The sequence below is a fragment of the Suricata suricatta genome, chromosome 12 (assembly GCF_006229205.1).
Source record: "Suricata suricatta isolate VVHF042 chromosome 12, meerkat_22Aug2017_6uvM2_HiC, whole genome shotgun sequence".
Taxonomy (NCBI): domain Eukaryota; kingdom Metazoa; phylum Chordata; class Mammalia; order Carnivora; family Herpestidae; genus Suricata; species Suricata suricatta.
In genome coordinates this window covers 51,515,832-51,543,514 of record NC_043711.1, presented here as the reverse complement: position 1 = coordinate 51,543,514, position 27,683 = coordinate 51,515,832, and the positions used below count along the sequence as shown (strand labels likewise).

The window sequence follows — 27,683 nt, the reverse complement described above, 5'->3', positions numbered from 1 at the left end:
TCAACCTGGGGCCTGAAGTCACGATGCAAACCATGAGATCATGACCTGAGCCCAAGTCAGACGCTTGACTGACTGAGCCCCCCAGATGCCCCTCAAGATTCCACATTTTTAATGGGCTCCTGGGCAATGGCAGTGCTGCCCCTTGGAGAGCCACACTGGGTAACAACCACTGAGTCACCAAACAATCTGAGACACTGCTTTACAGTAGCCCTAGGCTGGCAAGCCTCAGTTTCCCTATCTGTCAGATGGGTGAAATAACTTATGGCTTCTGGAGATCAAACGGGGACTGGATTATATAACACCTGTGAAATGCCTGGCACACAATAGATGCTCAATAAATGCTGGCTCTTCTCCCTTGATAGGAGCTGACATGGGTCTGGATACACAACAGATGCTCAATGAAGCCTGTCTAATCTATTGAGCCCAGCATTTTCCCCTAAGCAGAGAATAAACTGCATTATGTTTGCCTTTGGAATGAAGCCAAACCCAATATTAATTTTTTTCTTGAACCGCAGAGTTCCAAAAAGAAATAAAAGCAAGTAGAGTGATTGCAGCATGAAGCAAGCATCTGTAATTTCTGTGATTACAGAATGGGAGCAAGACAAAGCAGGAGTATGCACAGCGTCCTGGGAGGAGGGGCCCCTATGCCCAGGCCTGCGCCTCCCCCCATTGCCTTCCTGGCTCTTCGTGGTGCCCCACTCGCTCTGAGTGGGTTCTGGGCCCAGCCCCTGCCCCAGACAATGGCAGCCCTGAGACACTGGCCTTGACCTTTTGGCCTCTACCCAAGTCCCCACCCCACGCAGCCACCAGTCCCTCTGATGCAGTGGGACAGAGGGAGGATTGTCCCAGGAGGCTGCTACACACTCCCCTTCCCCCAACCTGCCATCTGCGCAGGAGGGGGGGGGGGGCTGCCGACAGCAGTCTGCCAGCAGGGCCTGCAGACCCCACCTCCAAAATAGAAACCCAGTCAGCTCCTCGCCACCTCTGCCCTAGCTGCCACCATTCAAGTCACTGTCCTTCTCACTAGACTCAGCCTCTTTATAAGTCCCCCTGCTCCCACCCCTGCCTGTCTGCAGCCTTTTCTGGGCAGACAGAGTGAGACTTTCTTTCATCCCATTTAGAAGAAAATGTGAACTCCTTGCTGTGGTCTCTGAGACCTTGTGTGATCTGGCCCTTGCCCTAGTTCTGTTCCCTCCTGTACTGGACTCCAGCCAGCCCAGCCTCTATGCTCTCAAACATGCCAAGCTTATTCCTGCCTCAGGGCCTTTGCACTTGCTGTTCCCTCTGTTTGAAATAACATATCTGAGAGAATCATATTTCTGGCTTTTAATACAAAGTGGAAAAAATTTTTGCTCAAGCAAAAAAAAAAAAAAAAAAAACCAAGCCCAAGGGCCAATGTTGACCCATTTTTCCAGTTCTGATCAAGAGCTTCCAAACTACATTTTTTTTTCTTATAATGCATTTCCTCACTCAGGGATTGGCAGAAGTATTCTTTCCACTTGGTTTGGCCCCATTTTTATCGATGGCTTTAGGATTTTGTCTCAAAGTGCACATCGAAGAAGGAACATTTTCATGGGAACATGTTCATGGAAACATTTGCCCCATTTTCCTGTCTTGAGTCTCTTTAACTCCTTCCCAGAGCCTCCCTGAGTGAGCCTTCTTCTGTAAGACTAATCTGATCATATTATCACCCCTGTCGCATCCCTGAAACTGGCCCCTAACTTCCTTAGCCTGGTTTTCAAGGTCCTTCACAAGCTGACCTTCCAATCTTCAAACCTCCTACTTCTGTTCCTGCATTTCCCTCCACCTGCAATGCCCTTCTGTCTTTCTGAGCCTGATGAGCACCTATCCAGCCTTCAAAACCCAGTTGCAATGTCTCCTCATCCGGGATGCCTTCTCTGGTTGAATTAAATAATTCCTTCTAGGCTCACAGTGCCTTGGTCTACACTCTTGCCGCACATTTCCCAGGGTCTTTTGACTGGCTGTAGACAGAGAGATTTCTCCTTCTCGCCTATGACCTTGTCAAGGTTAAGGACCTTGTCTTGTTAATGTGTGCCACCCGAGTGTCCAGCCCAGCTCTGTGTACACATTAGACCTTCCGTAAGTATTTACAGAATGGAATCTTTCTGCTGGCTCCTGTCACTTCCCTGGTTCAAACTCTGGTTCAGAATTCAAAGTGCTAGAAATGATTGTTGGATCCCAATTTTGGCACATAGCACATGCTGAGTAAATACTGAAGGAAGGAAGGAGGGAATACAGAAAATGGGTCACTTGTGGTCACACATTAACAGTGTCCTTTGGAACATTACTTCGGTGGAACTCAGCTAACACAGGAGATGTTCAGGAGGGACCTGCAGCCAGATTCTCGGCCTGAAGAACATTGTCACCTGATGAGGAAGAACCAGAAGGCTCTGGAAGCAGGCCTTGGAAAAATGCGCCACATCCCAAGGCGGTGAGAGGCAATCCTGTTACCCACTGCCCCAGCAGGTAGCCAAGGGCCACAGACTGGCGCTGGCCAGGCGGTGCAGAGACACACGATGTCCCCGCCTGGGTCCACAGAGCCATCCTTCGACACTGGGCAGCCCCTGGGGTCAAATGTTTCAGGAGGGGGTAGGTAACAACTGGCAGGAAGGTGGCTCCAGCTTCGGAGAGCATTACGTTTCCAGAAAGGTAGCCAGATTCCTTTGCTGTGAACTTGCACACGGCTTTGCTGTCCGTGCTGTTTTTCGTGAGCGAGGAGCGAGCGACAGGTTAGCCAGCTGGTGTCAGGAATGAAAACTGGCGTGAAGCTATCCCTGGGGCGTATCAGCGAGGCCACTTCTGAAAGTGCTGTCTTCAAGTGTCGGGTCCCAGACTTTAATGAATGGGGTCCTTTGATCATTTTCCTGCCATCCACAAGGTACTTGGGACTTTTTCTCTCACCAGACTTGACTTCTTACCGAACGGTTCTTTACTTTCTTAACTGAGAACACAAACGTACCAGTCCCAGCTTCTGACCAGCCCAAGATGATCAGGTAGACCACTCTTAAGTTGGCATAAGAGAGCCTGAAACACGGAAATTTGAAATTTTTATTAGCTAGTTTTCCCCATGGAGGCTAAAGGGACTATTTATGTTGGTCTGAAAGTGCTGAAAGGCTGGGAAGTGGCCAGATAATGAGCCCTGGACAAACGCTGGCTGCTCTTCGTGCCATCCTGACCACCACGGTGGCCTCTGGGAAGCTGTGACTCCCAGAGGAGGAGCCCCAGTCCCACACAGATGGGAACAATCACAGTGATTCTCAGCAGGTATTCTTTCCCCTGCTCTGCATGCCTGATCTCATTTAACCCTTCACAGCCCCATGTTGCAGATGAGATCAAAAAGGAGGTGGGACTTGCCCAGCATTCGTAATTGTAAAGGGGAGCCGAGGTCTCTGATGCAGCCCCAGGGCCGTCGGTCCCACTGCCTTGCATGCACAGAGGTCTGCTCCATGGGGACCCCCAAGGCAGCAGCAGTTACATCACGTCGTGGCCTGGTGTTACCTGCACACTTTGCACGTCTTCTAAAAGGAAAGCTGCACATACGGTCCTGTGGTTCTTCAGAGGGAAGTAACAAGCGTCTGGCTAAATCTTTCCCATGTCCTGAGGATTGCATGGAGGCCTTCCTCAGGCTGAGCCCTTCATGCAGCCTTGGTCTCTGATCTCTCTGGCCTTTGCATGAGGAGATGCTACATGGACTCGTGGAGGGGACGGTGGAAGAAACCTTGGGAGCCAGAAGCCCGACCTTCCACCTTCTCGGCGTATTGAGGGTGAATGATTTCCTCAAAGGACAGACACCCCATGTTTCCCCCTTAAGCACACCTGCTGTGTCACCTGCTTGCGGGAGTGAGCCAGAGCTGCACCCTCCCTTCTGTCTGCCTGTCTTCCTGTCGCTCTGTCCGTCTGTCTCTCCCTGAGTGGTGTGGGGCAGTCTGCACCCCAGCGCCCAGCACAGTAGATTTTAGTTTGGTTTGATTTGACTCCGTGGATCATCGGCAAGTGTGCCCAGAGGAGAGGCCACACAATTGTTGTCCCAGAGGCAACAGACCTTCCAGAGAGCTTGGTCAAGTGGTGGTTGGGGGAGGGGTGGGCAGAGATTCAAGACTTTAGCAGGAATCCCCTGAGCCAATGGCAGCAAACCTGGGAAATTTATGTCACCGCTAGGCAACACTTTCTGTATGAACTGTAAGCACAGGTATGTAGCCAGTCTTAAGAAAGCCTGGAATGGCTTTCAAGATTCTCTCTCCATCTTTTTTTTCTTAAGTTTATTTCTTTATTTTTAGAGAGAGAGTGAGTGGGGGAGGGGTGCACACAGAGAGAGAACCCCAGGAGGTCTGTGCTGTCAGTGCACAGCCTGATATGGGGCTCAAGCCAACAAACCGTGAGATCATGGCCTGAGCCCAAGTCAGGAGTCAGACGCTTAACTGGCTGAGCCAGCCAGGTGTCCCCTCTTTCCAAGTTTTGACCTCTGATTTTCATCCTTCTCAGCAGACCCACTCTCTCGGCTCCTTGGAGTACAGGTGGGCAGGAGGTAGCCACCTGAGCTCTTAATTCCCTGGAGAGGCTGGCCTCCGTTCCCAGTCCCATGCCAAATTCCCAGAGAAGGAGCTTTGATTGACTAGCCAGGTGATAAGCCCTGGTCCAAGGTGATTGGATCCTTTTGGACAAACATGGTGGCTGGAGCCCACAAGGACAAGTCATGGGGACAGTAAAGGGCACTGCTGCTTTGATAGTTGATGGCTAACTAGTCCCCCCCCTACAAAAAGGGGTTCTATGCTAGCCTCCCCCTTTCCTGACACTGCTCTCTCCCCTGTGTGTCCCAAGACCTCCTGGTAGACTACGGCATGGGCTGCCGTCCCTGATGATGGGAGGTCATCCTACCCGAGTCTGGAGTTCCTTCTGATGGGGCCAGACCCAAGTCAAGAGCTAGACGGGCTTCTGAGACAGGGTGGGTCATCCTTGAGAATGAGAAACAGGGTCGACAGTAAATTTTCGATTACCCGATCGTGGTCTGGTTTTCCGTGAACTCTAGGAAGAGACGATGGTGTTTGGTAATGAGGACTGCACATGAGGGGCTGTCAGGTGGGTGCACAGCACCCAGGGCCCCCCCAGCGGGGCAGAGCTGAGGGAGGAGGTGCACGTTGCTTTGACTCCCTTCCTACACCCCGGAGTCCTCAGACTTCACACGGTCCTGTGTGCCCTGAGGATTCTGTTCCTTAATTCTGCCTGGTTTTACTAATTTAAAAATGTTTCATAGAAACTTAGAAATTTATTGTAATGTTTTTGTAGAAATTTAGAAACAATTCTAAAAATCCAGAAAAGCACAGGGACCCCTGGGTGGTTCCATCAGTTGGATGTCTAACTTCATCTCAGGTCATGATCTCACAGCTTGTGAGTTCCAGCCCCACATCGGGCTCTGTGCTGACAGCTCAGAGCCTGGAGCCTGCTTTGGAGTCTGTGTCTCCCTCTCTCTCTGCCCCTTCCCCACTCATGCTCTGTCTCTGTCTCTCAAAAATGAACATACATTAAAAAAAATTTTTTTAATCCAGAAAAGCACAAAAAAGGAAACAAACAAAAACATCACTCTTAAAAACTAATCACTGTGAATATCTTAGGCTCTATCCTTTGGTTTTGGAGGGTTTTTTTCTTAATGAACAGATGGGGGGGCAAGAATAGGATCATATTCTTTTGAGGTCTGCTTCTTTTACTCCATAAAACAAGGTCCCGTCTCTCATGTACCCACATGGTCTTTTACGGCATTTCCGCATGTTTGGTTGGAGGACGGGGAAGTGTCAGCTGGGTTCGCCGCCTCCCAGTTGGGCCCTAAGGAGCTGCATTCTCTCTGTCGCCTTCTCTTTTCCTTCTGATGAAATGATGGAGCGACTGTCCTCACAATGCCCTTAAGGCGAGATCCTGAGAGGGCAGCGGCCCCTTCCGTCGTGTTCCCAGCACCCTGTGGCCAGCACTGCACTGCGTGGACTCATGTGGTCACACCACCAGGCCGGGGTGGGGAGGGGGGCAGAGTGCAGGGCTCGGAGAGAGTCTCCCTGCACCCCTGCTGCTCTCCCCCAGGGCTGCCCATTAGCCCTCGCCCACCAGCTCACCAGGGTCCCTCCTCATCTCTGCTCTGCAGCCTCCCACCCAGGGGCTGCAGACGGCGCTGCTCTGGAGCTGACCCACCACTGAAAACCATCAGGTAACATCCTAGCCAAACCCGTCACCACCGTTCATGGCATTCTCTTGGTAAACCAATCAGGTGAAAAGTACTCTTACAGCCACAAAAGCCACACTTCTACAAACCCGATAAGATTGGTTCCATTTTATAGATGGAGAAACTGAGGCTAGAGCGATCAAAAGGGTCAGTCAGCTTGTAAAAGGCAGACTGGAGATTTGAATCCAGGACCAGGCCAAGTCCAACCTCATACACCATCCTCTACCCCCAGTGCCTCTGGAGCTAAAGAGGTAAGGAGAGTGCAGGGTGCAGGGGGAATGTCTTGGGTCAGGGAGGTTATGTAAGTTAGTGGTCCTTCTTCGGCTGATTGCTGGAGCTGGCTCCTAGGCTAAGACTCTCCTTTTGCAGAATTTGTTAAAGGTACGGATTCAGGACGCATCTCCTTGAGATTCCGGTGTGGGATGTCTGGGGTGCGGCCTGGGACTCTGCATCATTATAGAGCTTCTCGCAAACGCCTTGGAAGCCCAGCCAGGTTTGGGGGTCACCAAGAAAACAGTAGCAGGTCCCCACCATTTGCCAGGCCCCGGGTCCTCACTGATAAGCAAGGGGCACCACCCAATGAGGGGCACACTGTTACCCTAACTCAATTTTTTAATATATTTTATTTGTTTGTTTGTTTTTATATCCAAGTTAGTTAGCATCTAGTACAACAGTGATTTCAGGAGTAGATGCCTTAATACCCTCACCCATTTAGCCCATCCCCCCTCCCACAGCCCCTCCAGGAGCCCTCTATTTGTTCTCCATATTTAAGAGTCTCTTAGGTTTTGTCCCCCTCCCTGTTTTTTTTTATATTATTGTTGCTTCCCTTCTCTTACGCTCATCTGTTTTGTATCTTAAAGTTTTCTTATGAGTGAAGTCATGGTATTTGTCTTTCTCTGACTAATTTCGCTTAGCATCATACCCTCTAGATCCATCCACATAGTTTCAAATGGCAAGATTTCATTCTTTTTGACTGCCAAATAATACTCCATTGTGTATATATACCATATCTTCTTTATCCTTTCATCCGTTGATGGACGTTTGGGCTCTTTCCAAACTGTGGCTGTTGTTGATGGTGCTGTTATAAACATTGGGGTGCATATCGTAACTCAATTTAAAAGATCAAGAGAGCAGGGCCCAGAGAGGTTAAGGGGTATTTTCAAAGTAACACAGCTCAAAGGTGAAAGAGGACTGTGATGATGATGAGTCTGTGCTTATATACCGCCTTCACCCCTGCCTGTGGCCGGCGCGTCCTGTTCCGGCCCACGGTTAAGCCCCTCATTGCTTACACTGGTCGTGGTTGCTATGACCTCAGGGAATGAAAAACCTAATTGTACCCCAAGAGGGAAAGATGAGGGACACTTAATATTTCCAAATGTTTGGTCTCCTCGGTTTTCCTCTCTGAGCAAGGCCCGTGATGGAGGGCATGTGCAGGTCTGAAGTTAGCTCAGCGGCTACGAACACCACGCCCGCATACACAAGTCTGGAAACAGGGCACAGCCCTCCCTCAGGAGAAAGAGGGTTTACGAGAGAGCCTTCTCCAGATCCTAGGTTGTTTGTGTTTTTTGTTGTTTGGGGGTGACTCCAGGATCTTACCGCCCTTCTGTGCCTGTCACCCCACCCCTCTCTTCTTCCAGGGTGACCTTGAGCCGCAAAACTGCTGTCCACGTGGACTGGGGCTGACATCGCACGTCCATCTGCCAGGACCTCTGTGTCCAAACTCCGTGACATGGCGACCAATGGCAGCAAGGTGGCCGATGGGCAGATCTCCACGGAGGTCAGCGAGGCCCCTGTGGCTAATGACAAGCCCAAAACCCTGGTGGTCAAGGTGCAGAAGAAGGCAGCGGACCTGCCAGATCGGGACACGTGGAAGGGCCGCTTCGACTTCCTCATGTCCTGTGTGGGCTACGCCATCGGCCTGGGCAACGTCTGGAGATTTCCCTATCTCTGCGGCAAGAACGGCGGTGGTAGGTGCCAGCCTGGAAACTGCCCAGCCGGGTCTGGACCCCTTGGAGAGTGTCACACCTGGGCATTTTCTGGGGCAACCCTAGGGGAAGCATCCCCTAAAGGCTACGAAGGGAGTACTGGTCCCCAGTCCCTGTTTCTTGTCCCTTAACCAAAAGATTCCCAAAAGGACAAGTGTCCTTTGTTAACAAGACCTAAAAGTTCACTCCTTCAGTTTGCAAAGAACGAGGGATGTAGTTAGAGCCAAGACCATCCTTGGACCTCAGTTTGGCGGTGCTGCTGCTTCTGAGGACGTCATGGCTGGGACCCAAGAACGCCCTGCCTTTATGTCCCCTCTGACCGGGGCTTCTCCAGAGCCTTGGGGCTATGAGCATCTCTCTCTTAAACCCACAGGGGCCTTCCTGATCCCCTACTTCCTGACCCTCATCTTCGCGGGGGTCCCTCTCTTCCTGCTGGAATGTTCCCTGGGCCAGTACACGTCCATCGGGGGCCTGGGGGTGTGGAAGCTGGCCCCCATGTTCAAGGGTAAGTCTGCAGAGTGAGGGGCCATGTGGCGGGACCCCTGCTCACAGAACCATGGTGAAACCAGGGCCTTCCCAGCACCCCCAGCCCCACTGGAGAGAGGAGCCTTCTTGGTTCCCTCCTGAGCAGAGTGGAGCCCTCGTAAAGGGCTGGTGACAGACGGCAGCACCGGCTATGATCTAGGGCAGTGGAGGTGGACAGGAGTGCCCGGCCCGGAGCCCCCCACATGCTGTCCTGTGAGCGTCCTCCCCCAGCCAGGGCTGGTACAATTTTCTTTGCTTCTGTACTCAGTACCGACTCCCAGAAAGATGTGTGGAGTATCATTCTTGCCCGGCAAGCCCAGACCCCTGCCCCACCTGCCACCCACTGGTGCTGGGCCCCAGACCCAAGTCCCCACTTGCCAGATGTGTGTGACCTTAGCTCAGTTCCTGCCTGTCTCTTAGCCTCCGTGCCTCAGTAACACCTGTCTCCAAGGTCTGGTGAGCTGGTGGATGCCATGGAAAATAATTAGAATGGCACTCACCGGCCAGTCATCGCAATCGCTCTGTTAAACAAAGACCATGCTGCTGTCGCTCCCAGGTGTGGGCCTTGCAGCTGCCGTGCTGTCATTCTGGTTGAACATCTACTACATTGTGATCATCTCCTGGGCCATCTACTACCTCTACAACTCCTTCACTGCTGTGAGTGTGCCCTCAGACTGCCCGCTCCGCAAGGAGCCAGACCCAGAGCTGCCAGCTGCCTGCAGGGACTACCATTTTGCCGGCAGGGCTATTCCTTGGGGGGGAGTGTGGTTTGTGTTCAGTAGCCCCTGGTTCCCCCACACATCGTAGCCTCGTGATCCAGCACCTGCTCCCAGCCAGCCAATGAGCCAGGTGCTTCATGTGGACTAACATCCACTCCTCTGGACACCCTGCTTAAGGTGGCTTTTGTTAGCTCATTTCCCATGGACCCGGACTGCCTGGGTTCCAATCCTGACCCTGTATATACCGGCTGAGCAACTTTGAGAAAGAAACTGAGCCTCTCTGAGCCACAGTGCCCTCATCTATAAAATGAGGGTGGGAATTAAACTGGCCTCGTAGAGTTGTTGTGAGGACTAAGGAGTACATTTGTGCAAAAGGCTTAGAATTGTACCTCACAAAGACCAAAAACTATGTGTTTGCTGTTGACCTCAGTGCGCAGAGGGTCAGGCAGTCGAGATCTCTGACTCAAGGTCACATAGCTAGGAAGTGGTCCCCCGATGAACACACAAAGTATCATGGTGCAGCTTAGAAAGCTGGTTTTCAGAAGGAAATGATCAAGGTTCAAGTTTCAGCTCTGACACTTAGGACCTATGTGATCTCGAACAAGTTACTGCCCCTTTCTGGTCTCTGAAATTGGGATCTCAACATGACCCGCATCTGAGAGCTGTCGGGAAGGGGAGGCGAGGTAACAGGTGGCTACTGGGAGTCGCAGGGGACAGTGAGGATGGACGAGGTGCGCCGGACTGCTGTTGCCATCCCCTGGGAGCTCAGGTGGGTTTGTCCGTGCCTCTGGGCCTTTGCAGACGCTGCCGTGGAAACAGTGTGACAACCCTTGGAACACAGATCGTTGCTTCTCCAACTACAGCGTCGTCAACACCACCAACATGACCAGCGCCGTAGTAGAGTTCTGGGAGTAAGTGTGGGGCCGTCGGTGAGGGGGGTGCCTGTCAGCCAGGACCAGCAGGAGACAGAGGCACCCTGCAAAGGGTGAGGGGAGCTGGTGATGTGCGCAGGGCTGAAGGAGAAGCAGGGGAGCGTGAAGCCCTTTCTCCTGAGAGCTGGGCCACGGAAAGGGCCCCTTGTTACAAACTAGGGAGAATGACTTGCTTCAGTGCAGAGAATGAATTCCTGCCTTCTCCTTCCTCTTGCCCAGCGGCTCCTGCCATTGGAGACCTAGCTAAAAGCCAGGGATCAAGGGAGCCAGTGACATAGGCATGGCTGCCAGCCTCCTGGGGCACAGAACAGAACGGACAGGGGTGAAGAGTGAGCCGCCAGAAGGGAGGAGCCAGCACAGGCCAAGGAGAGTGGCCAGGAGAGGCCACCAAAATCCCACCTCATCCTGAAAACCGGTTGCGTCTACTTGGAAACCCAGAGTTGTTTGGAATAAAGGCATGTGCACCTGCACACACACACACACACACGTACTGTACACACGTAAGGCAGTGCTGATTATATCCTCGGGAGAGCACATCCCCGATATGTGTTGGGGTATTGATTTTATGAAAAGGGATCTCTTTGGCATGAAGGAGGCATTTGTGCCGGGCGGCTTGCAAGGGTCTGGGAGCCCCCTGGAAGGTTCCCTGGCACCTGGGAGGAGCTGCCAGGAGGAGCTGTTCTCAGGAGGTGTCCAAACACGTGATGCTAGTCTTTGTGCAGAATCGTCCTTGGAGAGGCTGTCTCCTTACAGATAGAAATCACATTCTTTGGCTTTTACTTCTTTCCAGCATCTGCCACATACAAGTCTCTCACACCCATTCAGGATTACATTCAGCCATTTATTCGGTCAACATTTCTTGAGCACTTACTGTGTGCGGCGTGGTTAGAGGCATGGCCAACACGAGCAAACAGGCAATGGTAACCACAGATGAGCAGTGCTAAGAGGAGGGAGTGCGCAGGCAGCTAGAGGGGCCCCAAGTTGGTGCCTGGACCAGCCCAGGTGGGGAGTGACATCTAAGGATGAAAACCACATAGGAAAGACGTGTCAGCAGGAGGAAGAGAATGCAGGAAGGCTCAGACGCAGGTGAGCGCAAGCCAGGCACAGGAGAGGGGCGGGGAGGGGAGTACTCCAGTGTGATGAGCCACTGAGGGGCTTCAGGGGGAGCTGAGACTGGGGAGGAAGGCCCGCCCTTGCAAGGGTAGCCTGGGGAGGTCGGGCCTCATTCTGAGCTATCCACTGTAGGGTTTTAAGTAGGAGAGTGACATGGTCAGACATACCACGTAGAAAGGTCTCTGGGGCTGGAGTGGGGACAGAGCAAAAGTGAAGGTGAGGGCCCAGCTAGGAGGTAACGGGAGCAGTAAGGATGGCCAAACTAGGGTTCCGGCAGGTCCCTTGAGCAAACAGCACTCTCTGCTGAGTATAATAGACCCCAGTCCCCAGCCAGCTCCCGGATCTCCGTGGTCACAGCCATCAGCACAGTCACAGCGGGGGATGTCATCTGTGTTCAATCCCTGGATACCCCCGGGTCACTCCAGCTCCCACATGACTTTCTGCCCCCTCCACTGTTCCACCAGGCGGAATATGCATCAGATGACAGACGGCCTAGATAAGCCAGGCCAGATCCGCTGGCCTCTGGCCATCACCCTGGCCATCGCCTGGATCCTTGTGTATTTCTGTATCTGGAAGGGTGTTGGCTGGACTGGGAAGGTAAGTCCTGTGCACAGAGGGGACCAGAAGGGGACAAGTCTGCCGGGGGATCTCTGCCCTGGGCAAGGAGTCTGCACCTAGAGTGAGGCACGTCTCTTCATCTGTCTCTGCCTTGGTTTTCTTTCCTGTAAAATGGGAATATAACATTATCTACCTTCTGGGCAGTTTGAGGACTAGATACAATGATGCAAGTCAGACAGTTACACAGAGTCATGGCAGACAGATGGTAACTGTGCCCCAGGACCGTTGAACAAACCAAGCCTCATGGGTGAGATCATATTTCCACATGCCCCTTTGAGGAGCAACAGAAGTGGACCAATGAATGGTTGGATACTCAGGCCCTGTTCTGAAACTGTCCCGAGTTCAGATCCCAACTGCCCTGTTTACTTGGCAGGTGACCTCACACAGGTCCCTTCACTGCTCTGAAACTCCATTTCCTCCTCTGAAAAATGGGGCTTCTCTGGCCATTTGTTATGAAAACCAAATGGGATGGTGATTTTGTAAAGCCCTCGGCAGCTAATGAGAGGAGTTGGGCTTGTTTTGTTTTTATCGTTGGCAAGAGCAGAGGAGGTCTAGCTGGGGGTGGGAGGCGGCAAGGCGGTCCAGGCTGGGGACATCTGGGGAGCTCGCCAACCAAGTTAGGGGTAAGGGGACTGGCCTCACTCCCGTTCCTTTCCCCCTTAAAGCCCCACCCCAGGAGTCCCGGACAGAGATGGTGCAGGCTGTCACTGGCCCTGGCCTGAAAGGAACTTAGAGGAGACCTGTCTGAGTTCTTATAGCAAGGAAGGGAGAGAAGGGGTTTGAACTGAATCAGGGAAGAGCAGGGAGGTCCAGACTACCCACGCTGATGTGAGCAAAACAGGACCTCGACAAACTCCCTGCTTGGGCATGAGTACAGGTGGGCATGAGCCAGTCTGGTGGGATGTTTGGACAGACTCAGTTCTCAGTTCCAAACCGGTGTCAGACCTCTGTAATGTGTCCCTAGGCTAGGCAGTCAGGAGGAGGGCGCAGGGGTCTCCCATCCCAAATTTAAGAAACAGAAGAATGTAGGGCTGAAGGACACTGGAAGACATAGACCTTAGCTTGAATCTTAGTCCCCGGACTCCTAGCTATGGGTGCTTGGGCAAGTCATTTCACTGTTCTGTGCCTCAGTCTCCTCATCTGTTAATGGGTACAATAACAGTACTTTACAGGGTTGTCATAGAGACTGAGGAGAATAATCCATGCAGAGTATGTAGCATATGCCTAGCCACCATGTACCACATACCATGTAGACAACACATGGTGTCAATTATCTTTGAGGGAATCATCCGGTCCATCAGTAAACATTCATTAAGCACCTAGTGTATACCTGACTCCATTCTGAGCATGGAAGACAGGTTAAGTGTAAGACCTAGGCACTGTATATTAAGCATGTTGTATGTCCTCATACAACTGACCTTTCTGAGTAGACAGTTGATTGTACCCGTTTTCCAGATAAGAAAATGCATGGCTCAGAGGATAAGAAGTTGATCCAATGTCATGCAGCTTATAGGTACCACAGATGGTTTCAAATTCCCTCTTCCTAATTCTGAGTACAGTGGCTTTTCTAGAGGATTATGGCTGCCTTTCCTAACCCTGAAGAACCTCACATCCATTCAGGGAAATGAAACTAACCCGGAGAACAACCCATGCTGACCAGAAAATAGGGTCACATTAAGCTATGAGACACAAGGGTTATCGAACTTGAAAACTTCCCTTTTACAACCGCGGACCAAGAAATGTGATCTCAGACAATGACGTCAGTCCTTTGATGATCAATTTGGCAAAAAAAAAAAAAAAGTATTTTTTAATGATTATACTCAGTGCTGGCACCTTTGTGGGGAAGGTGTGTCCTGAAATGCTGGACAGAGTTTCTGGAAGGTAATTGAGCAATCTGGATCACAGCCACTGAGAGGTTTATCCCTTTTTTGTCAGGAATTCTACTTCTAGAAAATTTTCCCAAGAGTGGTACAATAATTTTGTAGGCAAACATTTATATAGAGGGGTGTCCAATGTTGTATTAGTGAGATTCACATAAAAGTCATTAAAAAGCATTAGGGAAATTCACATAAATGGGTAACAGTAGGGGAACTCTTAAAAAGAATGGTGAAACCTTCTGGGGGACTACTTTGCATAATTAAAGATCACATTGTTAAGAGACAATAAAACAGTTTTTAGTAAACAGAAATAAAGTATGTTCTGTTTTTTAAATTTTAAATGTGTTAGATGAAAATGCAAGTACATAATTTAAGCATCACTTTGTAAGAATATGTGATCATACGTGCAAGTCAGAGTCTCAAAAGAAGAACATTAAAATGTTCACCTCTGTCTTTTACGTACTGGGCATTTATTGAGTGTCTGTTATGTATCATGGACTGTTCTAGGCACCAGAAAACAGAACTGAACAAGACAAGCCCTCTCCTTCATATGACTTAAATTCTAGGAGCTGTTGAAGGGAATTGTGTGTGCGTGTGTGTGTGTGTGTGTGTGTGTGTGTAAAATTTTCCTGACAGCGTATTTTACTTGAACAAATTTAGACAGAAGTCAAAAAATAAAAGAGGAGTTGGGGAAAGGAAAAGCCAGGTGCTGAGCTGGTGGGTTCGTACTTGAAGGAGAGGCTTCAGAAAAGTGGACAAACATAGCCAGTTATGCCTGGGCAACACAGATCCTGATGTGGGTGACGTGGGGGCAGGGAATGAATGGGTGCTCTGCAGGGGCTGTGACCACCTCGTTGCCAAATTTTCCGCCAGGTGGTTTACTTCTCCGCCACATACCCGTACATCATGCTGATCATCCTTTTCTTCCGTGGAGTAACGCTGCCCGGGGCCAAGGAGGGCATCCTCTTCTACATCACACCCAACTTCCGCAAGCTGTCCGACTCGGAGGTGAGTGCCTTCCTGGGCACCCTGCCCCACCGGCACCTGACCCCAGAGCCACCATTTACCAGCATCAGGGAAAGTTCCTGTGCCTCTCTAACCTTTAGGGAAACCAAGCTGGTTGCCACGTGGAGCTGGTTACCGCCTGTCAAAGGCCCTGAGGCACAGTGGCAGTGATTATTAAGTTTGACCCTGTTTTGATCATCCCACTTATAGGTGTGGCTGGATGCAGCAACCCAGATTTTCTTCTCCTATGGTCTGGGCCTGGGGTCCCTGATCGCTCTCGGGAGCTATAACTCTTTCCACAACAACGTCTACAGGTGCGAGAACCCAAGAGCCCAAGAGCCCAGGCCTCCCTGACCACGCCCCTCTGAGGTCAAACCTGCGTCTGACCACGCCCCCATGAAGATCACGCCCCCTGGCCTTTCTCTATTTTCACCTCCACTCCCCTCTAAGCTAATTCCTTTCTGGCCACTCCTTCCTATTCCACCCCTTCCCTGGGAAGGGTTGGGGGCACATCTCCCAGGCATCCTTTTCTGCCCCTGCCCCTCACCCCTCCTAACCACTGCTCCTTGCTCCCCTCCTTGCCAGCCCTGCCCTCAGTGACTCCGCCCTTTCCTCCCTGCAGGGATTCCATCATTGTCTGCTGTATCAATTCGTGCACCAGCATGTTCGCAGGATTTGTCATCTTCTCTATCGTGGGCTTCATGGCCCATGTCACCAAGAGGTCCATCGCTGATGTGGCAGCTTCAGGTTCGGGCAGCCCATTGGAGACCCTGGGCTTCTGGGGTGGGAGGGGTAACGCGGGGCCTCTGTGGCCATCATCACTAGCAGCAGCAGCAGCAGCAGCGGGAGGACAAGCATGTGGGCAGAGAGAAGAGCCAGTGCAAAGGCCTGAAGACAGGGATGAGTGTGGTGTGCTGGCTCCCTGGCATTGAGCATCACGATGTGTCAGGCAGAGTCAGTTGGAAAGTATCTCTGAACCTTTCCAACACTATGGAGTTGATGCTTCTGTTATCCCATTTATTAGGTGAGGAAACTGAGGCTCATGGACCATGTTCACCAAGCTAGCAAAGCGGTGGACTTGGATCTGAACATAGACTTAGCTGATCAAGAAGCCTGGGCTCTTACTCACCTGACTATACTGGGTCTTCCAGCACAAGGCTGCCTTTTGCAAGGAGGACACACTCTTGCCCCTGGGTTATACACCTTGTGCCAGCTCAGACCACCACCATGACACAACATGCCTAAATCTTTGCTTTGGTCCCACTTCCAAACCTGTCCTCACCTAGAGGGCTGTACCCGCTCTGTTCACGGGGTCATCGGTGCCGCAGGGTCCCAGGAGAAACCTTTGCCTCCCGACTCAACCAAGAGAACAGTGAGATGAGGGACCTGCTGTGTGCCCAGCGGAGGCCCTGAGGCTCAGGGAGATGTCTTCTCCATCAGGGAGAACTGGGCCTGTTGTGTGGGAAGGAACTTTCTCCACTGATGTCCTCATCTTCCTGACAACGGCCTGCTCATTTCTCTGGGGTTCCCCAGCCACCACCCTCCTTTCCTGAGCCAGACCCAGGGAGGTTACAGCTTCTTTCCTTCTCCTTCCAAGGTTTCCCCCAATCTCTTGACTACCCCCTACCCAGACACTCAAACGCAGTATGTCCCAAGTTGATCACTTTAAGCCTTCTCCGTCCCTGTGCTCCCCAGGATACCACTGTCCAGGAGCCAGGACAGCCCCAGAATCATCCTGAACCCTCCCTTCACCTTCACTCCACAGACCAGCCAATACCAGGACCTGCCCATCCCACTGCCCCACTGTCCCTCCGTCTGGTCACCTCTCTGCACCTCCACTGTCCCTACCACTGGCTAAGCCACCACAGCCCCTCATTTTATCTCATTGGTACCCTGGCTTCCAGACCCACCCCTACTCCCTCCCCTACCCACACCCACTCTGTATCCTCATCTAGGAAAAGGGGGGCTGGCAACACTCACCCAAAGGGCTACTCTGTAGGGGAAGTGCAAGAAAGCTTAGGGAGTGGGTGGTGTACTGGGTTTGCTGTAAATGCTCAGCACCTTTTTTTCTTCTTCTCTTTCGCCCTGCCCTCCACAGGCCCCGGGTTGGCGTTCCTGGCGTACCCAGAGGCAGTGACCCAGCTGCCCATCTCTCCCCTCTGGGCCATCCTCTTCTTCTCTATGCTGCTGATGCTGGGCATCGACAGCCAGGTGAGGGTGCCCTCCTGGCCCTTTGAAGAGCCCTTGGGCAGCTCTGTGGGTCCAGGAGGAAGCAGGGACAGGAGGCCATTGTCTTAGGCCCCCAGGAAGATGGTCAAGAGTTTCAGACCCCTAGTCTATTCTACCACATGAGACTTTAGGGATCAGCTCATCCATTCTCCCCATTTTCCAGATGGGGAAACTGATGTCCAGAGGGAAGGGTCACAAAGAGAGGCAGAGTCAGGCCTGGATCCTGGGGCCCTCCTGGCCCTGCCATCCCAACATTGCTGGACCCCTTGGGTCTTGCCCCAGAGAGTCAGGCTTCAGATGGATTGGGGCTGAGGTCTGCTGCACGTGGCTAACCTTTGTCCCGCTTCAAGTTCTGCACTGTGGAGGGCTTCATCACGGCCCTGGTGGACGAATACCCCAGACTTCTCCGCAACCGCAGGGAGCTCTTCATTGCTGCCGTCTGCATCGTCTCCTACCTGATTGGCCTCTCTAACATCACGCAGGTGAGCTCGCTGGGCACCCAGCACATTTCTGGTGCAGCCACTTCCAGGTCCTCCCCACCCCAGCCTTGTGCTGTCTCATCCTTAGTCTGTTCATTGAACACACACACTGAGCTAGAAATGATACGAGACAGCTAGAGAATACAGCCCCTGGCCCAGCCTGGGGCACCTGGGACTGCTTCCTGGAGGAAGGGATGCAGGGACTGTATTTTTTAAAACGCACAAACATTAACTGGAGAGTTGAGCTGGAGTTGGGCCTTTGACATTGATACTGTCTCTTCTCCTTGTTCCCACTTTGCTTTTTCTATTTATATTAATGAGCATTCCTCTCTGCATTCAAGACCTTCCTGGTCTAGTCAGAAGGTATACACGTAACTGATGAATTGTACAATAAATATAAATGGCCCTAAACCCATGAGCTCAGCCTGCGGGTCTGCTATATGATCCACAAAACTACCCCTGGATTCAAACACAGTTCGTTCCCAGAATATTGTTCATTTGTTTGTTTATTCCTCCATAGTTGTTAAACACTCACCATGGGCCTAGCATGGCACTGGAGAGTCAGCCGTTAACGTGATAGACGCCATATCTGCTCTCTTGGGGCTTGCACTTTGATGGACAAGACTGACATACAAATTAGATCATTTCAGAGAATGTCCAGTGGCATGAAGACAAGAGGGTAGTGGGACAGGGAATGACCAGTGAGGGTGGAGGAATGCTACCTCAGAGTAGTCAGGAGAGGGCCCTTTGAGTAAGTGGCAGTTGAGCTTAGACTCAGATGATAAGGAAAAGACAGCCAGGGGAAGATGGAGCTGGGGGAAGAAAGCATAGCAGGTGCTAAGGTCCTGAGGTGGGCATAGGCTTGGGAAGTTTGAGGAGCAGAAGGAGTGGGGGGACAGGTCAGGAGTGCAGAACGAGATCATACAGGACCTTGCAGGCCAAAGCCATTTGTATTTTGTGTTGTATTGTATTATATTGTATGATATGGTATGGTATTATAATCTCTCAACTTTAATGGGTTATATTTATGTCTTATGTAAGCCATGGAAAGCTTTAAGCAGGGAAAATGCATAACTGATTTAACTTTGTGGAGAGATGGCTCTAATGACCAGCTCCAGTCTCATGCCTCCAGCATTCCCAGAAGTGTCTTCCCTGGACATTTCCTTCCCAGTCCCCAGGGAGGCAGTGATCACCTCCTCTCAGAGTCACTAGGCCTCGATGCTTCTTTTCATCTTCCCTTAAGCCTTCTCCCTGCGGTGTCATCTAACACCTCCCTGGCCAGACTGCCAAGCACGTGTGGGCTGTGAGTTGAGTGTCCTGGGTCCTGGCCGGAAGTGGACCCCCTCTCACTGCTTTTCCTCTTTTAGGGAGGTATCTATGTCTTCAAACTTTTTGATTACTACTCTGCCAGCGGCATGAGCCTGCTATTCCTCGTGTTCTTCGAATGTGTCTCCATTTCCTGGTTTTATGGTGAGCATCCACCCTCCTTCCTCCTACCCTCCCTCATTCATTCATTCAGTCCATCAGTCAGTCATTCCTTCCTTCAGTCATCATTCAACAAATATAGCTTGAACACCAAGCCCTTTCTATACATTAGTTTACAAATGACCTTTGAACAACCCGGGCTGGAACTACACAGTGTGTATAAATATAGTACAGTGTTTTTTCTGATACTTTTTTCACTATAGTACAGTACTGTGAATGTATTTTCTCTTTCTTAAGATTTTTTTAATCGCGTTTCTTTTCTCTAGCTTACTTTATTGTAAGAACACAGCACATAATGCTTAGAACATACCAAATATGTATTGGTCTACCGTTTGGTATTGGTAAGGCTTCCAGTCAGTGTTAAGTGCTTGGTGGTTACATTTCTGGAGAGTCAGAAGTTATTTGCAGATTTTTGACTGCATTTGGGGGTCAGCGCCCCTGGCTGCTGCGTGGCTCAAAGGCCAACTGTAGTTCATCCTCACAACAGTCTAATGAAGTTAGCACAGGAGATTCTATGCTTAGAAGATACTGTAAGACAGCTTAAATAAATTCATTTGAAATGGGAGCCAAAATTTATTCATAAATGTTGGGATAAGAGGGTTTGAGATTTTTTTCTAGAAAAGTAGAACTAGGGGCAGCTGGGTAGCTCGGGAAGCATCCGACTCATGGCCTCAGCTCAGGTCTCCGTCTCAGGGCCGTGAAGTCAAGTCCCATGTTGGGCTCCATGTTGGGCTCCACACTGGGCACGACGCCTGCTTCAAAGAAACCAAAACTACAATGAAAAAGTCCTAAAGTTAAATATTTAACAAAAATGGGGCTATAATTAAAAGTACGCACTACCTTAGAACAAGCAATGGGGTAAATGATGATTTTATGTGTCTGTGTTACGGCTGAAGTTTCCAGACCCCCCCCTCGCTATGTGATAGTCCAAAGTGATCCTACCCCACACGTTGATGATCACGGCAAAACGATGTGTTTGAATGGTTCTCTCCGATCCCTCTCAGTCCTCGATGGTCACTGCACTTTCGTCACCACCTCCCCCTCCTCTCTCTCCCCCCTCACTCTCAACCAGCCTAATGCTGTCAGATCCTCCCTGCTCACTGGCTTTGCTTAGAATTCAGGCAATGCCCAGCGTCAGTCTTGGGAACTTCATGATGCCTGTGATTTTGTCAAGCCTTGTGGTTCTTCATTGCAGTCTGTTACCGGTTGCTCATGGCATCAGATAATCGGGGGGAAATGGCCTGTCCAGCAGAGCCTTGAAGGAACGGCTAGGCTGGCTGTCAGGTGGGAAGGGACATTGAGAGAGGCGGGGACATCTTTATACGGATATCCTTTTGTTGGTGGGTATTTTCACATGAGGGTGGCTGGCTGTCCCACACACCCCACTTGCTGGGGTTTGGTTATTGAACACTGACATCGCAGGGACCCCTCTCCCCGCTCCCCAGACTTAGCCCCTTGTTACAGACAAGGAGCTGAAGCTCCAAGATGTCAGGTGACTTGCCTGTGTCCATACCGCCAGAAGGGGGCAGACTGGCGCTTTGAGCTTATTCATCCCTGCTGCTCTTGTCCAAATGTCACAGGTGTCAACCGATTCTATGACAACATCCAAGAGATGGTTGGCTCCAGGCCCTGCATCTGGTGGAAACTCTGCTGGTCCTTCTTCACCCCTATCATTGTAGCAGTAAGTACAAGGTTTGACCAGCCCTGTTAGGTTGAGGCCCTGGAACCACTCAGGTCTCTAGAGAAACTTCTGGAAGCAAAGGTGCCCATTTCCTAATAATACTGCTGCCTCCTCTTTGCTGAGCATCTGCTCTGTGCCCTCCGTAGCACCATGGTGTGCTACTCCATCCTCACCAACCTCAGCAACACAGGCATTTCTGCCCCAGCTTTACCGCTGAAGGACCCAGGCCCAGGCTGCCAGCGTCAGCCTGCTAGCTGATCCTGCCTTCCGACCAGGTGGGCCCGATCCTGAAGCTCAAACCATGGGCTCCGGGAGGCCTCCTATTCTCAGCATCCTTCATTGCCTTAGGCAGGAGGAAGCTGAGGCCTGAGCCGGCTGAGGAGGGCTGCCCCAGCCCTTGGGGTGGGGGCTAGGCCACTGCCTATGTTGTGTCCTGCAAAAGGCACTCAGCTGATGGCAGACTAGATGCTGACGCCCATCCTCACTCTGCTTGCTGAGCTGGTTATCTGGGAAGAGGGATGCCTTTTTTTATTGGTCCTCCCAGAAAGGGCCCCTTTTTTTATTGGTCCTCCCGGAAAGGGTCCCCTTTTCTATTGGTCCTTCCAGGGAGGGCACCAGCTTCAAATTGGTCCGCATGGAAAGGGTGCTGTTTTCTGTTGGTTCTCACAGAGAAGAAGGGGACAAAGATGTCTTTTGTACCAGCAGTGCCCTTGAGTGCAGGATTCCCAGGATTCTGGGACCTTATGAGGGTCAGCCTCATGGCAAGGGAGGTGGTCAGTGGACCTGTCAGCTTCAGGGTCTAGGAAGAGGCCTTGATCGTCTAATCTGGGTGACTGACTGCACACCACCACCCCCTCCACCCTCCCCAGGGCGTGTTCATTTTCAGTGCTGTGCAGATGACACCTCTCACCATGGGAAACTACGTTTTCCCCAAGTGGGGCCAGGGCGTGGGCTGGCTCATGGCTCTGTCTTCGATGGTCCTCATCCCCGGTTACATGGCTTACATGTTCCTCACCTTAAAGGGCTCTCTGAAGCAGGTAAGCCCCTTCTGCACCGTTTAGATTGCTGGTCCCCTCTCCCTACTGTGCTGGGCACAGCCCCCTACCCTTGTGGAGTTCACAGTCTAGTTGGGAAACAGACAGCTCAAATATCCAATGATAATAGGGTGTTGGAAGCGCCATGATTTGGGTAAACCAGGGAGATGGGTTAGCCCTGCCTGGGTTGAGGAAGATTAAGAAAGGCTTCTTGAAAGAGGAGATAGCTAAGAAGAGGCCTAAGGATGAGCCAGAGTTAAAGTAGAAGCAGAAAGAAAGTTCCTAGAAGGGGATGGGAAGGAAGCATGTACAAAGACCCAGGGGTATCAACTGCATTTGGTGAACTAATGGGAGATTATTGCGGCTGGAGGGTAGAGGGGGGTGCAGACGGGATGAGAAGAGATGAGGTTGGGGATATAAGAAGGTCAGGCTCATGAAAGGCTTTGAAAATTAGGACAAGAACTTTGAACTTTATCCTGAGGGCCAAGGGGAACCTCAGAGGTTTGAAACAGGTGAAGGGGAGGGTCCGATGGATTGGCCTCTTTTGTGGGCTTGATAAGGAAAAATCATGGTCTTACCCTTGAGGAAAGATAACGTAAGGCATGCTGACCTCAGCAGGGACCTTCTAGCACATTCTCGGTCCGTACCAGCTCTTTGTTAAGTTATATCGAATTCTGCAGTGGAACAAGCCCATGGTGGGGGCATCCAGGTGCTAGAGACTTTGAAGGAGTAACGCGACACTGAGAAGACTCACTGCAGAGGGGTGGTCAGATGCGCAGGGCCTGGGGTCAGTGGCTTTCAACCTTATTTCTACCAAGATGGACCTTCTAGGCCAGCCAGAGCTGAAGAGGGGGCTCCCTGGTCTGCGGCCAGAGGGAGACAGGGTGGGGTTTGCGTGCAGCCCCCGGGGCCGGCCTCCTCCTGTCACAGACAGAGAAGGTGAGATCAGGTGGGGAGACTGCTTCCCCACCCCTTGCAGTAAGTCGTGATGTCATCGCTAGAAGAGCTAAGGCTCATAGGCCTTTCTTCCAGCTCCAGGCCCAATGCTTTCATTTGCCACAGTCATCTGCTGAGCCCCAAAAGGTGCTCAGGCCTTGGTGTAGCAGAGAGGCAATGGCGGTGCATTTGAGGCGGGGAGCTCAGCTTGTGCAAAGGCCCGGGGAGGGCACATCTGAAGACAGCACCTTATCTGAAGGAACAGGATTTCAGGGCATGCCTGTAGAGAAGGCAGTGGGAGAGCCACCTGGGAAATATGTATTGAACACCTACTGTGTGACAGACAGTGTGATCAGGGCTAATGATACATTTTGCCATGAGGAAAACAAGCAGAAATCCCACCCTTGTGGGGCTTACATTCTAGTAGAGGGAGACCAACAATTAACAAAATAAAAATGTTAGATAAGGATGAATACTATGGAGAAAAATAAAGTAGAAAGGGGTTTTAGAGAGTGCTGAGCAAGGCCTTGCTGAGAAGGTCACACTGAACCAAGACCTAAGGAGGTAGAGATTAAACTGTGTAATTATCTGAAAGGAAGGATATACCAGACAGGGCAAGTGCAAAGGCCCTGAGGTAGGTGCATGTTTGGCATGCGTGAGGAGGCCAGCGTGGCTGGAGTGGAGCAAGTGGCGGGGAGAGGGGGAGCAGCAAGGAGAAGGCCAGTGGGGGGTTATTATAATAACCCAAGTGTGACCGATGTCCCCGGGCTGGGTAGGAATGGGAGTGTGAAGGATTTGGGGGCGAGGCTGGGGCCCAGGGACGCTTGAAGGCAGGACAGACCCGAAAAGAGGGTGGGGCGGGAGCAGCCAGCCCCCCCTACTCCCACTCCTCCCTGGTGTCCACAGCGTATCCAGGTCATGACCCAGCCCAGCGAAGACATCGTTCGCCCTGAAAACGGTCCAGAGCAGCCCCAGGCCAGCGGCTCAGCCAGCAAGGAGGCCTACATCTAGGGGTGTCTGGCGGCGCGCCCACCGACACTCGCCCCCAGGACCTGGCTGACCATGACCACCACCACTTGATGTCTGAAGATACCGTCTATCTCAACCTACCTCGAGTGGCGGCGAGTCCAGACACCATCACCATGTGAAGAGAGGGGAGGTGGGGGACAGTCACGCCCCCGGGGGGGGGGGGCACTCCAGGGGCAGGGATCCCCGAAGGCCCCAGCACCCGTAGGCTGGTGACCTTTGTAATCCAGGCCCCATAAGCATCAAGCAATCAGCCTTTGTGACCGTGTGGTAGATCCTTTGTATCCTGCCCGAGAGTGTGGTGCGGCGTGGCCACACGCCTCGTGGCTTTTAGTCCTATCCCTGACTGTTGTCTTACTGCGGAAACCTGTGACTCTTATCTCGGACTTTGCAGGAGTTGGGTTCCGTCAGATGGCTGCTCTGCACACGCAGAAGGGCCTTTTGTACCGTGGGGATTTCCAGGGAGAGCTCACTCTTAAGTAGCAGGGAGCCAGCGGAGCTCTTTCTTTCATCTTTTTTGTGTGTTTATCCCCCCTCCCCCGAGGCAGCTGGACAAGGACCCCCATCCTGTCCCCAGCCATCTGCGGAGCGGCCTTCCCTGCCCCCACCCCCGCCGTCCCGGCCAGGCTGTTCTGATTGCACCAGGATCCCAGCCCAGACGGCCCAGCTCTCCTCCCTCCCTCCTTGGAGAACTGCCGCAAGCACAATTGATTTTTCTTTTTTATTGCCGTTCTGGGGACCTAAGGTCCCGCTGGGGGAAATTCCCTAATCAGGAGCCCCAATTTCGCGGAGGCTGCCCCATTTTACGCAACACAAATCAGGTGCAGAGGAAACCGAGGAGAAGGTCCGTCAGTCCTTGAGGCAAAACGGTTGCAGTTCTCTTTCCGGCCCCCCTTCTGTGTCCTCACTGCCGCCCCAGTCAAAATGCTGCCTTCCTTGCCCACGTTCCTCGGCGGGCATCCCCTCACTGCCACGAAAATCCCCCCAGCCCACTAACTGAGGAGCTAGTGTTAACCCAGACCACCCCCGCCCCCCCAAAGTGCTTCCAAGATTAACTGCTTCGTCGGGAAGTGGCATTTGTTTCTTTCTGGAACTGGGCTCCGTGGCGGCGGCGGTGGTGGTGGATGGCAAATCTGGCAAAGACTGTTTCTTGCAAGTTCCGTTGACTCAGCGTTTCTCCTTTGCCAGGAAGATGGGTTCCCATGTAGCAAACTCTATGTTGTGCCCCGTAGCTCCTTAGCTAGTTAGCTCACAAATCGTATTTTACGACTAATCCTTAATAATTATGGTGAATAACTGTGACCGTGGGTTTTTTAATCTCTTGTCCTTCTCATCTGACAGTGACCAGCATACCAGTTCTTGCAATAAGGTATTACCCTCAGAGTATTAAGCACATTCTTGTAGAGAAAACAAAAAGTACGTGTTCACATAGAAAGGCATACCTGTACATTTATCTTTGCGCGTGGTATATAGGGTCTCACGTGGTAATGTGTAGGGAATCCCAAACCTTCTCCTGAGGTCATCTGTAAAATAGTCTCATTGCTAAGGCATCCCCGATGCCAGCCGGTGACTCCATGATCAAGATACTTCTGTGTTAAATTGTAGGGTTTAGGGTGAAAGGAACCCTTCACTGTGTCTCATGGTCCCACCTTCCCCATCCTGTGTGAATTCCTTTAGCATAAGGGCAGGAGGACTTCTGACGTTCTCTTTGTTCTTCAGTGTGAAACTAAGACCAAGTCTTTCCAAGACAAATGCCGTGTACTTAATGTTTGTAAGCAAATCTAATTGAGATGTTTGGCAAGAAATCCCCTAACTGATTTCCATCCAAACCTACTTATATAGCACAATATTCCGTGTCGTACAATTTCTGTGAGAACTGTGAATACGTGTACCTTTTTTTAGTATTTGCCCTGGGGGAAAAGATATTGTATTATCATATATGCTTTTTTTGCAATAAGGATTTATTCTCAGAACATCAAGTAAATCTATCTCTATATAAAAAAATATATGTAATATATACATATTCAAACTATATACAGAGCCTGTTTTAAAAAATTACAGTATTATTTAGAAAAATTATCTGTTCTATGGACCAAATGTAAAATATTTATAAATGAAGATGCATTTTAAATGTCTATAAATGGTGTCATAACTACAGCACGGGCGTTATGTACGTTTCTAAGAATTTAGAGGAAAAATAATAAAGGTTCTATGATATACGTGGCAGACCCTCAAGTCTTTGGGTTCCGGGCGCAAGAGCCTCATTCACTGGAACACATACACGCAAAACTGTGTTTTCTCCAACAGGGAGAGGGATTTGGGGCCAAAACTCCAGAAAGATACAACAGAGCTTGCCCAAAGTCCTGGAATGAGTGACTAAAAAGTGACTGAGCTGCGTGAGGGAGGGGTTTCACTGTTATGCAGGGCTCTGAGAGGCCACAACTCTCTGTTGAAACTGTAGCCTGTTTCCAACACGGAAAGAAGACAGTGGTGTTAAGAGACACTCAGCACCCTGTGTGTCTCCTTGAGTTCTTCCCCATACGAGCCAACCGCTCACCCTGAAAATGATGGCATCGAAGGGAAGGGAACGATCCGGCACCCCATACTCTCTCCGATCATCAGCGAGCGGAAGTGGGGAGCCCTGGCCGAATGTGCCCATCTCAAGAAGGGAAATTGAAACACCTCAGTTTTGCCTGAGTTTCTCCCATTCTGGAAAGAATGAAATGCACGTGCACGTCCACGTTCTGAAATACGTATCGTGTAATGCCCACACGAATTCAGTGCTCTTGGCATTTGCAGAGTTGAAGATGAACAATAAGTGTCTGCTGAAGATTTAGATTTTAAATTTTCTTTTACTTAGAAGGACATTAAATAGCACATTGTAAAACACCATGATGGTCAAGAGAAAGACCATGGAAGCAAGGAGAAGCCTTGTACTTTAGTACCTTTATTGGCCCTTCTTTGCTGCTCATTACACAGGGGGCCCTGCATCTGCCTTCTGCCCTGGAACCTGGAAGTAAAGTACTGCCCTGGGGACAGGCAGCGCCTCCAAGGAGTCCAGCTCTGGGTGTGTGATGGGCAACCCAACGCCGCTGGTCAGCAGGGCCCAGGCCAGGGCACAGCAGGGACACACCAGACCCCTCAGCTCTTCCATGAGCACCCAGGTCTCAGTGCATCTGACCCTGGAGTCCTGGGAAAATGTTGCTTTGGCCAGTTCTCACTCCGAACCGGCTGTGGAAGGGGATTCTGGGAAATGTAGTTTTAGGTTAAGTAGGTAGAGCGCACAATACAACCTCCCTTCGTTTTTTTCTCTCTCTCCCTCTCAGCACACACACATCCTAATCATAGTCATATAATGATTTTGCCAAGCTGTTTGAGAGAGACTTGTGGACATTTGGACCCTAATTGTTTTTAAACATGATCCTGTATCCTCTGAAAAAGGACATCCCCTTACATAATCTCACTATCTTTATCAAATTCAAGAAATTTCATACTGTTGCAATACCACTACCTAATCTAGAGTCCAGATCCAGTTTCTGCCATAATCTTCTTTATGGCAATTCCTGTCTGATCCAGGATCACACGTGGCATTTAATTGTTGTGGCTCTCGGCAAATGTTTCTGAGCCCCTACTACCTGACAAGCCCAGAAGACACGCCAGCCTCCCCCCCACCCCCCACCCCGAATGTGGTGAAGGAAGGCAGGGATTTTGTTATGGGCATCACAGAAAAGAATGTGTTTCCCTCAGGAGAGCAGACAGAGGGTCCCTTTAAGGAAGCGACTTCCCTCCCAGGGCTGTGTCCCCCCAGCTACT

General features: G+C 51.1%; 1 protein-coding gene across 1 annotated transcript; it reads left to right on the top strand.

The window, feature by feature from the left end:
* The first annotated feature begins 7,866 nt into the window (after positions 1–7,866).
* SLC6A1 (solute carrier family 6 member 1) lies at positions 7,867–25,936 on the top strand. The gene is made up of 14 exons (XM_029918945.1): positions 7,867–8,193; positions 8,585–8,716; positions 9,293–9,393; positions 10,257–10,366; positions 11,965–12,097; positions 14,869–15,003; positions 15,211–15,314; positions 15,623–15,747; positions 17,099–17,211; positions 17,580–17,711; positions 19,076–19,178; positions 20,774–20,874; positions 21,744–21,911; positions 23,751–25,936. The coding sequence occupies exons 1-14, from the start codon at positions 7,956–7,958 to the stop codon at positions 23,853–23,855; spliced, it is 1,800 nt and encodes a 599-aa protein (XP_029774805.1). The 5' UTR covers positions 7,867–7,955; the 3' UTR covers positions 23,856–25,936.
* The last annotated feature ends 1,747 nt before the right edge of the window (positions 25,937–27,683 follow it).